At 39.3% G+C, this 15,804-nt stretch overlaps 1 protein-coding gene across 4 annotated transcripts in view; it reads right to left on the bottom strand.

Moving 5' to 3' along the window:
- The window catches only part of FNDC3B (fibronectin type III domain containing 3B), a 191,235-nt gene that overhangs the window by 90,792 nt on the left and 84,639 nt on the right, over positions 1-15,804 (bottom strand). For all 4 annotated transcript variants that reach the window (XM_032697955.1, XM_032697954.1, XM_032697953.1 and 1 more), the window contains exon 4: positions 6,782-6,858. In XM_032697955.1, the coding sequence (XP_032553846.1) occupies positions 6,782-6,858 (77 nt within the window). The remainder of the gene's footprint in view (positions 1-6,781; positions 6,859-15,804) is intronic.

Below are 15,804 nucleotides of genomic sequence, written 5' to 3'. Positions count from 1 at the left end.
CCAGACTTAGGAGCCAAGCTTTTCTTGAAACTCATTCAAAAAACTTCTGCCACTTCTGAAATTTAAAAATACAACCACATAAGAACAATTACAGTCCCTTTGACTCTGTAATGCTGACGTGCACGAGGTAGAAAAGTGTGAAGGAAGCATCATTTAGTTTCACACAAGAAACAGGTTGTTAAAAAGCTAATTTTCTCTAAACTGACTGATGACACACAGATGGAATAATATCTGTGATGAATGTGTTGTATGAGTGAATGTGCATCAAGGCACCTGCTGTAAGATGCTGCCTGCCCCAGTTGATTACCACCACCAAGAACTGCAGTCATCCACCCCCCACAGCACCAGCAGAAGAGACTCTGCTACAGATCCCAATGCTCCAGCGACTCTCATCACATCACAGTGTTTTATCCTAAAGCACAAAGAAAACCTGTACCCTGAGCAAAGGAACAGCACAGGTACTGGCTGTTTCTGCCGACTCTGCCACAGAGGACCAGCCCTGTCTCAGGGGCAATGCCCACAGACATGAGAGGAGCTGCTCCAGCAAACACCAGCTCATGCCTCAGGCATCAGCTGAGCACGGTATCACAGGGTAAAATTCAACTGGCATTAGCTGACCCAATTCCTTCCTTGGGGCATGTGTGCCCTAAGGTTATATGACGTTATAGCTGTTAGCTATGGGATGCGATCACAGACAATTTCTGTCTTGGCTGGCCTCCTACAGAAGACAGTTTTCTGTAGAAAGCTAATTCATTCATTTATAACTGATCTTTCACATTGAAAATGCCAGAATAGTAATTGTTTAGCTCAACATACTTGATTCTACCCTCTAAATTTACAACTTCCACTAGCAATTTGTCAGCTGCTAGCTTTAAATTTCAAAGACTTTACAGAATTCTCCAAAGACAGCTGAACCTCAGAGATTTAAACTATCATGTCCTTTTAACTGCTGCATTTGCAGGCCTCCCACCTCTGCCACTGGTTCTACTCTTCCTCCACAGTATCACTTATCCTGGCGTCAGGTTTCAAACCTGCACTCCAAAACCTGGAGAAAAGGGGAATCCTTTTCCATTTAGCACATATTTGAAAAACAGAACTACTTACCTAGGACTGTGCACAGAAATGCTGGATTTAACTCAGACTCAGATCTTGCTGTAATTTAATTGAGACAGCAAGTTCCTACATCCTGATGTGAAAAGTTTTCATCATGGTTTTCACTAGTCCAAATCTCAAAGACAATTCCTGTCTTCCAGGCTTACAAGTTCTTATCTGTGCATCTAGACCAGTTACATGTGTATTTTGTGCTCTAGTGAAAGATGAGTATGTTAAAGAATAGATTTAGACAGAAAACTTATTGCCCGAGTAGCACATAATGTAAACCATATTTAAAATTATTAGGCTTCAGTTTCCTGAAATATCATCTATAAAGCAGGGAGCAAAGCTCACAGTCCTGTCAAAGACCTTTCTGATGAAATTATCCTACTAGATGGAAACTATAAAATATCAGCAGTACTGAGAGAAAAGCCAGAGATGAAGGGATAGAACAGAGTACTTCAGTTGGAAGGGACCTACAATGACCACCTAGTCCAACTCAAAGGATAGCCAGCCTTCCAAATTACTTTCATCGAAAAGCCAAGACTAATATCTTTTATTTGCTTCCTCCCAGGCTGTGAATACTGACAGCATTCTTGTTATTCCATGTGCCTACATTACAAATGAACACAAAAACATAGAGGACCTTGCAAAAACCACTTTATTTCCCTATTCTACAAGGCATTTTCTCTCTAAACTAATAATTACAGAAATATGTGTAAATTTCTGAAGCTGCACATACAATCTATGCTATATTGCCCTTAACAAATCATAAAATTGGTAATCTGATTTATTATGCACTATACACATTAGGTAGCTACAAGGACTGTAGATAGCCCTTGATTTGTAAAACCTGCAGTGAGTAGATTGTGATAGTGCCATTCTGGAAGACAACAGTCTCTCAATTCATCAAAGATAGAGAAAATCAGTTTTGATCCAGTAATGAAAATAACATAACTTAGCAGAGAGGTTAAACTTTGCTATTTAAAGAAGAAATCGCAATTCTTGTATCTGCTTAAAGCTGTTTGTCACAAAGATCATAAATTCATCAGGAAACACACTGCTAAACTGTCTCTACTTCAGTGCCAAGAAGCAATGAAATTCTAATCCCTGCTGAGGTCTCTAGATGCAACTGGAATATTAAAATTGCTATTACTAATTTTAGCAGTTTATATTTACAGAAAACAAATAACTCTGGTCATCTGGCACCAAGATATAAACTTTCACTATTTTGCATTCTTTTCAAGCAGTTACTAGGTAAATTGTCTTTTGCTGGTATTTTTTGTGCTTGCTGGTGTAACTGGCATGCCACCTCAATAACAATACTATTATAGCAAAGTTCTGCGTGGGTTTTTTTCCCATATTTTAGGGAGCTTAATTGCTACGTGAGGTAGATGATGATCTTTCAGGGCAGTCTGGGTTAACATTACTCACACACAATAAAATTGCCTCCCCCATTGGTTGCCACATTTTGAGAATGCCATTTTAAATGTCATTTTTTTTCCGGTGAAGATATCACTGTAGTAACTAGAGATAATTCGTGTATTCAAAGTACATCACACTACTCCACGTTGTTTCATCTTTCTCTACTGAAATTTAATATTACATTCGCAGGAAAAAGACAGGCATGCTAACTGTGCACAGGTAAACTACACCTATATTTTGTGAGATCCAGTTAAAGAAATACGACCACTCTCATTCTGTAACACACACTTACTGAATGGGTTTAATATGGTAATATGCAAGTAATTTCCACTTGCTTTCAAAAAAAACCCAAACAACCCTTATGTCACTTAAATTCAGTGTGCTAGATTCAGCAAGGACATCTGGAGCATTACCACTGGGTGGACCACAACCAATACTTCAGGAATTTCATAAATTAATTTGAAACTTCATTCATAAATCAATCTGTACCAGAAAACAGTACAGAATGAGCTCATCCACAAGGAACTTGGATGTCAACATTTTATTTATTCACTTAATTTCAGAAGGATGCCAATCCAAGTTCACGCCAGTCCTGGCAAGTTTGCATCACTATCTTTAGCATCCATCAGTATTAAATCAAACACCACATTAAATCTATACCTTCAACCTGGAAAATACACAGATGAAGATCTAGAATGTTGGCAAGCATGTTTGGGGTATTTTAAATCTACAGTGATACAGTTCTTCAGGACCAATGCTCATCAACTTAAAAAGATAATAACTTTATGGTTTGCTCCATATGAGAACTGCACAACCTTCCTTGGGTTCAAAGCTTTACTGAGGGTCCTCCTGTTAAAGGATGTCTTGACTGATTGCAGTCTATAAAAAACCCAGAAAAGGTCTGTGAGCAGTAAGCCACACAAAAACAAGGAGTTTGTGACTAAAAGTTGATTCTGGCCAAATACGCTTTTGCAGGAGAACATCTCCCTTAGGGTAGAGGATGTACCGAAGACCGAAATCCTGATTTTCAAGGATGTGAGAGATTTTCTACCATTTTGGATGTCATTTAAAAGACATTCCTCTGTCTAGAAGTTCTGCTGTAGTTATGTCAAATGCCATGTTCTTGATGCAGGGATATTGAACCACAGGACAGGGGCTCAAATTGCACAGGTCAGACTATACAACACCAACATTGCCTCCTGACCAAAGGAGGTTTTTCAACTCTATGTGCATCTCATGTTCCAACCAGTAAATTAGTCCTTTAGTCTTGAAATATCTGTGGCAGACACTACATATTAAAATATCTGTAAATAAAATCAGAAGTGGAGTTTCAAGCCAGATTTTCATATCCAACTACATGCAAGTAATTCCTCAAACTCCAGTGGAATTGCTCCAGATTCATTTTGGAGAGAGCAGTCCTTAGCAACAGCATTAAATGAAAAAGTTCACGATTGTGCTTTTTGATATTTCCATTTTTCTAGTTCTCCTTATTAGAACACTCCAAATCCTCCTTTCCTTCTCCTAAATGTACACTGTGAAAAGCAGAAACAACAACCCATGAGGATGTCACCAAATGTAACAGCTTAGCACACAAACCATGACCTTTAATCTTTAAAATATGCTGACGCCAGGGAGCTTGAGCACCCTGGGAGCCAGAGAAGGCATCAGGCCACAGACCATGATGACGAGAAGCTTCCAGCAGAGTGGGCTCCCAGCATGTGCAACAGGGAAACAGTTCAGAACTGGAATGGGCATTAACAGCCTGTGTCTGGCTCCTGACAAGTCATCGGAGTTGCTCCTTCAACATTCAGCAGTTGAAGCCAAAACTGTTGACATGGCAGCATTTAACATAGATTCCTCTACCATGTCACCTTTCACAACCACCTTTTACACCAGCGATACTATCCACCAAGAGCACAGCAAGGAACTTCTCACATCTATATTTAACTAACCCTTAGTCCGCAAAGAATTGCAGGGACATGAACTCTGGTCTGATAGTTCCTATCTGCCAGAGGTGCACAGAGGTTTGTCTGCTGAAAAGGAAATGCAAAATAGTGGCTGCATAGAACAGGTCCTCGAAAGCAAAACCATAACGAGAAAGATTTGAACTGGTAGTATGTGTCTGTCTTCTATTTTTTTTCCTGGAATTTTTCCCACCCTGGCTAAGCCTTGTCATTGGGAACATCTCCTTAACATCAACAAACCCAGCTTTTAGTCCAACTCTTAATATGGTCCTTGAAGTCTAGAAACAGAGTGTAACTATGTTTGTACTTGCAGGGCACACACATCCTCTTGCCAACTTTTCGCTGATCATTCTCCCAGTACTGGAGAGGCAACGAAGAACCACGTTAACCCAGGGTTGTAGTCATTTGATAACTCAGGTAATATTTAGGGTTAACAATCACAGCTCCAACAGGTTTGGCATAACAAAATGGTAAAAGATTCCATGCCTTTTTTTAATAGGCATTGTTATTTCTCCACAGGGGTATTCTGTTCTGTCTGACTCTTAGATGTACACTTTGGGGACGAATCAAACCAAAAATCAAATATATTTCAATTGGTATCTCAGAGTGCATTAATTTGCTTTATGGTTTTTCCCCTGCCATTTTAAGTTTGTGTTCTCTCTGTTTATCATAAAACAGTATTTTTAACTATGAGGCAAGAGACAAAAGCAAGAGCAAATAAGGCAGAGACATTTACTACAATGAAGTACTAATTTCATTACTACAGACTTTCAACTACTATTTCATATGGAGGCCTGAAAGGCAAGAGGCTTGCTCACCACACAGTAAAACACATTCTGCTGCTGAAAAGCACCAAATACAGAGTTTTCCCCTAAAAGTTTACAACATATTTCCAGCTCCTTGGAAAAATTGCTTCATAAGAGGGTTTTTGGTTGGGTTTTTTTCTGGCTAAGAAACTACTTAAAGGCTTTTTAGTGGAATTATTATGGTGCCCCACAAAAAGCATTACAGAGCAACTGGGCTCAGACAGAGATACAGCCGGAAGACTTTCATCCCTCTGGTTTGGAAGGCATTCCAATTATCCCCAACCATTTATCTGAGCACAGAGGCGGAGGGGTATAAACATTTTAATATTAAAAAGGTGTTAGAAGTTATTTCAAAAGAAGAATAAATCTTTAGGAAAACCTCTGCATGATATGGGTCAGTTTATATTAAATTAGGTGAGCCCATTAGTATTAAACAGCAAATGCTGTCAAAATGTACCCCAACCACTCCCCTTGGGATAACTGAGGAGCTGGACCACCCTGTGGTGCTGCCTTCTCTCCTAGGCTGGCAAACAACTTCCTCCATACTTGAAGCATGTTTTCACTCTGTTCAGAAGTTAAAATACCACAGAGTGATTGCAGTATTTTGTGGGATTTAAGTATGACGCCATCTACAATTTTTCAGAATTACACAAGCTCACATGTTTCCTGGGGAGGGGAAGAGATTCCAGGACATCATTTATCTTCTGCTTAACAAGATGCCAAAATATATGTATCAAAAGTCCTTATGCTATCCATCAAGGATATTTGAAATAATTTGTACATTTTTAATGAAGCTTTCAGTCCACATCTCAACAAAAATGGTGAAATTACTGGATTTATTGTATTGTTCACAGCTGTTCTGCCTTATATCAATCTCTTTTTCTTTTTTTCTTCCTTACCTCAGAAAGAGCCTAAGCTTTGCAGAAGATGGAAGGAACAGAAACAATCTGGTAATCTGAAGTGGTTATTTACACAGAAGAGCAATAGCTGTCCAAGAGTTCCAAAATCCAACAGCTCTGTGAAAAGCTTTTTCCATTTTTCTATAAATAAATAATTAAATCACATTTATTCTTGAAAACACACCAAAACCCCCAGATTTTGGTATGCTGCAAGATTTCTACTAAGAAAATACTGAGGATCAACAGCATATTTTATAGCTAGAGTGGCTCCTTCTCTCACTTCCACTAGGAAGAACTTAAGGTGTCATCTAACAACGTGGAGTTCTCTCCCCCTCTCACAAAGGAGGAAAGTTGCACATATGGGCTCAATCTGTGTACAGAGTTTTTGCTAGTGCTAAAAAAACCAAATCTATTACACATACCAGTGTGTGAAGGTGCACACACATGGTTACTTGTGCAAACGTGTGTGTACTGTCAGTAAAGAGGAGTCAAAATGTGTACTACCATTTTCATTAACAATCTAAATTAAACTTCAGCCAAGTAGACTTCTCAATCTGGATCAGTGCTATTGTTTTCATATGCATCAGAGACATACCTGTGAGATATAACCAGGAGGCACATGAATAGGGGGAATGGATCCATTGGGTGACATCATGGGAACCTCTGCTGGTCCTGACAGAAAGAGAGTAATAATATATCAGTTTTTTCAGTAAAAAAATAGCATAATTGCTCAAAAAGACTAAAAATAGCTTTATTTTTGAAGCCTGCAATAACAAAATGAGCAGTTCCACTAATTTCTGGTATATGGAAAATGCCTCGCGCCATCATTCTGAGAATAAGATCATTGTTCAACGACTTTACCATATATTCTGCTGAAATAATATTTTCATCATAAAACAGCTAAAACATAGACCTTATATTACCCACTGATCAACTTATACAGCATTAAGCAGTAACACAATATGTCCTTTAGCAGCCCACAATTCCTATATTGAAATCTGGTTAAGTTATTCTTGTCGAAGGCACAGGAGCAGGGAACAAAGCAGAAACTGTGCAGCCTGGAATTAGGCAGCTCCCAAGGAAAGCATCCAATTGTAGCAAAAAAAAAAAAAAAAATCACATATGTGAAAAACTATCTATCTATTTAAGAATGCACAAAGACCAAATTCATTATCTCAGCTATTCAGACTAACCTTGGAATGTGGTTATACAAGCAAGAAGCTTATGGTTTCCACTCTGAAATCCAGCCCTGAACATGCAAGTTCCATTTTGAAGCACTGCGTACAAGTACAACAAAGCAAGTGCCATAACCACTGGGCTTTTGCAAAAGGAGCCTCACAGCTAAAAGAAAGTGTCTAGATAAAATGGAAATAGTTCTCTCGGCTGCTCATTGATTCACCCATTAACATCGGGAACATCACACAGAGCTGTCAGTAAAATGAACCCCCTCAAACATCAGACAGATGTTTGCAATTAGAGTTTACTACTTTGAAAAGAAAAATTATTTTCATTCCTTCCTTATTACATATTAAAATCTGACATTAACTTGTTAATTAGCCCGTTTGACCCCATGACCAAACTCTTGAGAAGAGCTCAGCAAGACTCTGCTCCTTGTCACTGCAAATTGAATTTTAGCTTTGACTAACAACACAAGAGGTAACTTCATCACCTTCTCTCATGGAGAAGCCATCTCACATCTCCAAACCATATCACGTTCTAGGGAAGGAAGCTGAACACTAAAACACATGAAGGACTTCAGGCACAGATGGTACCTAATGGCCTGTAGGAGTGACTGCTCCTAAAATTCAGACAAATCTAATGAAACCCCCTACAACAAAGTGAGTCACAGTCTGTTGCCTGATATTAGCAAAACCAGTCCACATTAAATTAGCACAGTCATTCCCTCTCCATCTGCATTTTTATACTCCTCAGGCTCCTCATGGTTCAATCAGCAGAACATCCCACCTCTCAAAACCCAAGTTACACACAGGAATCCATCTGAGTTATTTTTATCTCCTCTGATCCTGTTTTGTTTTCACTATCCAGTTATTTATAGTCCAATCAGCACCTACAGATTTTACCACTCACATCTAGATGTGAAATATGGTAATTCATCATCAAGTGTATTAAGTGCATGGAAACTCCGGAGTTTAAATAGTTTGGGTGCATGGTCTGCTGCACTTAATTCTTCTCTATACTTAACTAAGTGGGGAACTTTACCTATACTACAAGCCCAGAAAGGGGAAAGAAGTTATTACTTCTTATTATTCAGCTCATATGGGTTGCCCCTCTACTCTATAGCCCTTTCAACACTATTTGTCTCCCCAGACAGCCAACAATTTTAGTGTCAATGGAAAAAACTTCAGCCTGAGCAGTAAGCAATTATTGGGAAGGAGCTGCCATCTAAATGGCTCTATTTAAATCCATCAAAAATATGAAGTGACAACTGGTTCAGAAGGAATTTTACAGAAATATAATTTGAATAAATGTGTTTTCCTTATAAAAAAACATTCCCACAAATTTCTTTGGAGGAATATAGCTTTCTATTTCTCTCAGAATCTACTTTGGTCTGTACACACTGCCAAGTTTCACTCCACAGTAAGCTGGACAGTATAGCTATAGATAAATGTACATCTATATGTAATGGCCAATACTGGTGAACACACAGTGACACTTTTTGGGGGATTTAATCCACACTGGATTATCAAGAGCTGTTCAATTCTTCAAGATAGAACATGCCTGAGACTAGGTAAAATGAATAGTTAACAGTTACTGACTCATTCCTTGTCAGTGATTTCTCAAACTTGAAAAACTGCAAGAAAAGTCACTACAGAATAAAAAAAAATCCTGAGTTCACCATTTAAGTAGACAATAATTTAAATGTTACATGTAAACACTGGTTAATAGAATGAAACTTTAATGTATAACCTGCTTCACCCCCTCTCCAAAACATTGCCTACTTATAGTTGTATTGACCTTAGCCAGTCTTTCTCGAAAATAGCTACTCTGAATTGGAAGCAAACTTAAAAATGGAACAGTTTTGGAGTTTCTACATACAGAGCAAATAAGACTGCACAACAAATAAGAAGTACTTTGCTCAGAATGCTTCATATCTGTCCTTCCAAAGCCTGTGCCAGCTGCTCATATGGACTAGTGATCTACTTGCAGGAAGAAATCAAACTCCCACACCGATACTGTTGACTGTAACACTTCCACTCCAATAAAAAGAAATAATATTGTGTTTTATCATCAAAACGTGCACCGTGCAAGATGAGCCTTAACCTTGTGCATGACCCACAAACTGTTAAAGTCATTTGGGTAACAGGTCTTAGAAGACTGACAGCCTGGTGATTTGCAGCTAGATTTTGTTTCCAGTACTTTGATTTCAGGGTTAGCCAAATGACTTTAGCATACATTAATGCATTCCTCTCATCAAGGGTATCAAAACAACTTCAAGCAGTAGCAAGTGAAATACAGACCCCAACCTCCACAGCATGATGAGTCCCAGCAATTATTAAAGACTCTTCTTGTAGTCAAACAGTTCTCTAATTAATACTAAAAGAAAGCAATACCTTTTGTTTGGTTTTTTTGAGGTTTTGGTTTTTGGGTTTGTTTTGTTTGTTTGTTTGTTTTGGGGGGAGTGTTTTCAGTATTTTTGGTTATTTCATATCATTTTGAACTGTTAAAAAGCAGAAATTTAAAGAAGGGTGTTCCTCAGTTGCTTGTACTCACAGGACGGATATAAATAATGTGTACTCCTGGGAATCAGAACTTTTCAAGTTTTAATTGAAGCTCGTGGTTCAATATAAAATTTACTTTTAATGAGAAAAAGTCCATCCATTCTAACACAGATGCTGCACACCGAAATGAGCTCGCTCTAATACTTTTCAAACCTGTTAGCAAGCAGAGGCTGTCTCCTGAGTGCCTAATGAAACTGAGCCAGCAGAGCTTGGCCACCTCTGCTGACAAAGCCAGAGACCAAATTCCACCTCGAGGTCCCTCACTGTGAATCCAGCACATCTCCATCAGCTCCTGGAGGGCTGCCCCAGAATGCTGGGGTTGGCTCCATCTAAAGTACAGGTGCAAGGAAATGATTCCCGCTCCTCTGAAATAAGGGGAAAAGCAAAAGAGCCACCAGGCTGAAGGCACTGCAGTTCATGTAGTCAGGCAGGTGAGAGACTCCACTAGTGCCCAGATGACAGAGCACAAAGTTTTCCTATTTCTAACACATTAATAATTAACAGACAATAAAAGAAGTCACTCAGTCTTTTATTGTGGCAGAGATAATTAACAGCTTGACACCCCAGTCAGAGCCTGTCCTCCTCTTCCAAGCCACATGCTCTGCCTTTTGTGCTGCTCTGTCACTCCTCTGACCACATGGAAGCTGATTATTTTAACCATTTCAGGTAACCAAAAGGATTCTGCAAATCTATTGCCTTTTAAAAAACACACACTCAGTCTAATGAAAATGACAACACCATTCTACTCCTTCTTGTGCATGGTTTATTGGGTGAAGTTGCACATCAAAGCAGAATTCCCTTCCACCTCCGTCTCCCTCTTTCCCTGCAAGAGGATGTTTCTGTCACACAGAAATTGACAGTTCTTCTGGTCGTTTTTATTCCTTCAGGAATAATGTCACAACATAATTGAGAAACTTCTGGCCCCAGGTTTTCGAGGCTAATTATAGCCTTGGTCGCAAACCATGACACTTTCAAAATTCTTGTATAAAACCAGTTTTGGAATAAGTATGCTTTCCTCTTGTTCCCAAGTGACCTTTTATGCATGCATTAAAGATCACTTAAATCAGTTTTTTTTCCTTAAATTTCAGAAGCCAAAATCTGGTATTTCAGTTCCTCCAGCTATAGCAACACATATTTCCTATTTCTTTCTTTCCACATAACACTATAGTGCAAAAAAGTCATTTTAACTACACTATTTTCCTAGTGCTTATAGAGTTTTGCTTTTTTCTCTCCATTACTAATTATGTCCCCTGTAGAATGCTCTGCTCATTCAGCCCCAGCCACGGGCATGTTTTACCTCGACATTTCTAGTGACTGCTTGCATACTAAAAGCAAATCCAACCAGACTTCGTATAAAGTTCCATTCTGAGAGCAGTCACTGAAACTCCCACAACTTCAGGACCTTCTCAGCTCTGTTTCCAGCAAACACGTACAACTTACACTTTCACACCACAATACCTGCACTAGCAGAGAAACATACGAAATGTAGTGATTTTGCACTTTACTTTGGAAATTTAAGAATCCGGAATGTTTTGGATAACAAGAACCTACTGAACTAGCTAAGTGGAAAATTAAATCCAAGGCAATAAGTGCACTATATTTATAAAGCTTAACAGCTATAAGTAACCCATGAAAAAATATTCTGCCTCCCCCTGATTCACAGCAAAACTGATATAACATCTTTCACACGGGGCACTTCTCAGGAAGTGAATCTATGGAGCAAGAGGTGTGACCGAACAAAAAGGAGAGATAATTAAAGGGCAAATTGGCCTGCTTTGCTAAAACAAATGACCCAGGGCTTGCTGACCTTGGCTGGGACCCAAGGGTTTGCATTTTCACATGGATAGCAGCTGTTCCGGAACAATTTCCTCAATGAAACAAGCACAAACAGGCTCTCTATGTGAGCGAACACGTGTCTTTCTCCCTCCACTTGGTTATTCTCAAAGCAGCTTACGGACCAAACAAGGTGATGACAAGGAAAACAAAAAAAAAAAAAAAATCTTGGATGCTTCCATTCATCTTTCCTTTGCAGCAGAGCTGTGGTGAGCTTTTTCCCCAACCTTTCAGCCGCAGCCTAAAGTGCTCGTTAGCACAAGCAAACACAAGTGTTCAGACCGCTTTTGTAAAAAACCTTTAAAGTAGGACGTGATGAGCTTTCACATACAACATCACCACAATCTTTAGGTGCACTCTCTCTCCTAGACAAGAGCTAATTCATTCACTGACTTAACTCTGGTCACGTACGGTACAAGGCAGAGGAAGAGTCAACTCCCAGGTGTCTACTGAAGTTCCTAGGACACAGGGTCTTAAATCTGCTGCTGATCAAGATCCAAATACTTTGTCCTTCAATGAGTGTAAATTTGTATATTAAAGCAGCTCCACATTAGAGAGAAGAGAAGGAGCAGCTTTGGCACACTTAGTGCTTGAGGGGATAAAATGACAGCTTTAAAAATACCTTTGGAGAAGTCCAGAATGACAAAGAAATCCCACTCATGCTGCATTCAATGTGCCAATGGTACGGCAGTGGAAGGAGTTAAAATAATGTTATCAATAACCCTGTGCTTTGATAAATGGTAAGGAAAGTGTCCAGCACTTGGTCTTCATCATGGCACCAGCTCATGCCTAAAAAAGGCAGCACACAGTTTTATACTGCTTATCCATACAGATTTGACAATATTTTCAAGACAACCTCATCTACACACAGAGATGGAATAAAAGGATGCCTGCCACAATCCATGCACACTGCCTGGCACCTTAACTGGTTATTTTCTATTCACAACACAGTTTAGCTGTATGAAGTAATTCTTTCACCTTTTAAGAGTACAAAAAACATTACCTAACCCCTCAAGTTTAACAGAAACTGCTCTATGGATTTCAAATGATCCTGGATCCTGCAACAGATGACTGCTTAAATGCAAATGAAATGTCCAAAAGAAAGAAAAAAATCAGCCTGAAGACCTAACCTGCATGGCTTAGCCACTGAACACAGTCAATTCTGTAGATGCAAACACAGTGTTTGACAGAGGAGACTGAAGCACTTTTGATGTAGTTAAAATGTGTTTCTGAAACTCCTATGACCCTTTTATGGTTTTTTTCCATCTTTTTTAAATCCTGGGCCTAGATTAGGAGAGCCTACAAATGTAGCAGTTCTTTACCCACTCCCCCAGGTTATCAAGTTAATTTGCCGTAAATGTAATTAAAAATGAAATGCAAAATCGATTTAAGTTATAAAAAACACACTGGTGTCTTGTAGCTTCATTGCTTGATCATTATTAACATCAAACTGCAAATCCCATACACTTTATGACACATTCAACCCTTGGACCTTCAGCCACAGACCTGACAGTACCAGCCAGGCTCCAGTCTGGGTTTGACTGATGCTTTCAACATGTGCAGACAAACTCACTGAACCAAACATCAAATCAAGCCACTCAGAAATCTGTGCCAGACGCATCAAGCAGACAGCTCTCCCAGCATTTTCTGGCTTATTTACATGACGGCACCTTTGCTGTTTACACAGGAGACTCTTGAAAGCCGTTTATTTTACCCGTGTTTGCTACTTGACCTGCTACACACAGCGGGGAGGCTCGAGCACATCCAACCTGGAGTTAAACAACAGCTTTAATGTAAGAACCACAAGATTCCTACTCAGCAGCGTTTGCACTGTCTGTCTCGCAGATGTTGTATTCTGGTTTGGGGCATATTCTAGAAATAATACAGTAACTCATAAAAACAGGAAATTAACTAAAAACTATCCCTTGCACCAAACATGCCCTGTCCAGAGCTACCACAATACTATTGCAACTGAATTCCAAGAGGAAGTCAGGTTAAATGCTCACTTTTATCCACCACAGAACTATGAATTAATAGCTTTTCAGACATTAAATGTTTGATGTTTCGACCATGAAATGTTTTACATTTGGGGAGAGTCATCCTGAGAGTGTAAAGAGTTGTCCCACTCCTCACCTGCCACCCTGCACCCTGGTTTTGGGGTTCATCACACTCCACTAATTTAATAAGCAGAGAAGAGTCCAGAAAAGGTCAAGAGGCTGTTTAGTAGACTGGCACATCTTCCCCTGGTGCATCCACAGCTTCTCCTCCTGCTGCAGGGCTGGAAGGGGAGCAGAAAGCACCTGGGGACAAGGATACAGTCCTAAAGCATAGGTCTATCCTACACCAGTGATGAAGAACCAGCAACTGTACTCTGCAGTGATGATGTTTAGATTTACAAGTTACAAGAAACTCTGACAATATAAAGCTCACTAAAGTCTTTCAAAAAGGTTAGACAAGTAAATTTGTTCAGCCACAAAGAACAGAGATGGACAAGATGCATTCTTCAGGTCTCTTGGTGTTCTTCAACCTTCCCAGGTGGGATTGGTTTCTTTTTTAAACCAGACCCACATATCATTCTAGAGTTTCAATTTATGGGCAACATTTTAGAATGGAACATTTTTTGTTGTTGTTGTCTTGAAGAGAAATGGAGTATTTTCCTGCCCTAATCTGAACAAACAAGTTGGATTCTTTTGCTAAAATAAACCTTTTCTGATGGTTGGCTCACCAGTTGCTACTGCAGAAACACTTGCAAAGGGTATGTTGCAATACTTCAAGCATTGAAAATAAGCATATTCCCATGGCAATTCACCAGATGGGCTACAGATTGTAAATCATAGATGTCTAGACTGAAACACAAGAGACAAACATCTGTCTAAAATCAGTTGACTTGAATGGCAAATACTGTTAAATAAATTAGGACTACTTTGGAAACAAAGAGAACAACCAACTACGTTGAAAACATCTGAAATTAATCCATTAGCACACAAGCCACAACACAATAACCTGAAACCGGAGAGACATTCATTTCGTGAGGAATAGCCCAAGATGACAGCCTGACATCTGAGGCAGGAGCACAAAAGCATTTCTGTGACCCAGCACCACATTACCCCACAAGGACTCACGAATCCATCCCCAGAACATCTGGTTGGAGCGGGGTTCTTATTCTCCTCGCTTCACAAGTGAAACTGTGGGACAAAGAAATGAAATGCCTGATGCAGGGTCACACAGGAAGTTTGTGGGAACGTAACTGGACACAAACCCAGAATAGGGTTTAGGTCATAAAGCAATACTTAAGCCTGAATATAACTTCAGTCTGTCAAAAATTTGTAGAGTATTACACACAAAAACACTCTGTTTTGGAAAAAGTAAGTCTTTCTCATACCCACTACCTTATTTTTCCTTTGCATAAGCTTTTGTTTCAAGATAGAAATATGCCAGAATGACCATGGGTGAGCAGAGAGAACAGCGCTACCAAGAAGGGTGAGAGAGATGTTGCACAGAAAACTGCAGCCTGTCTCTTGCAGGAGGCTCCAAGAGAGAAAAGGAGATCACAAAGCTGAATTCAGAAACAGGGAAGACCCATCAAATAACTACTGCTGACCCACAGAAACAATGGGAGCTCTCTGTCAGCATCAGGCTTCACTTCAGAATCAAAAAAAAAAAAAATTCTCATTTATGAAGTTTTTACACTGCTAAAGCTTTTAGCAGCAAAAGGACTCTCCAGCTGAGCTTCCCACCAGACCTACAGAACCAATGCACTAACTTTTAACCAGAACACAATTTTAGGGGAAACAGATGTCATGAAACGAGAATTATTTTATTTCTGCACTGGTTATTAACAACATTGCCATTTACATACCATAAAGACATTATTTGTCTGAATTCAATAAAGTTATTTATTTGTAGAAAGACAAACAACAAGCCATGAGAACATCACAGGGATGGAAGTTCAACTATAAACATTATTTTCCCTTTGCCATTTTGAGATAGCTCTTCAACACAATCTAGTGATGTCAATGTTTTTTGGGGAGTGTGTGTATGCATC

Source organism: Chiroxiphia lanceolata, chromosome 10 (assembly GCF_009829145.1).
Source record: "Chiroxiphia lanceolata isolate bChiLan1 chromosome 10, bChiLan1.pri, whole genome shotgun sequence".
Classification (NCBI taxonomy): domain Eukaryota; kingdom Metazoa; phylum Chordata; class Aves; order Passeriformes; family Pipridae; genus Chiroxiphia; species Chiroxiphia lanceolata.
This window is presented reverse-complemented; position numbering and strand designations above follow the sequence as displayed.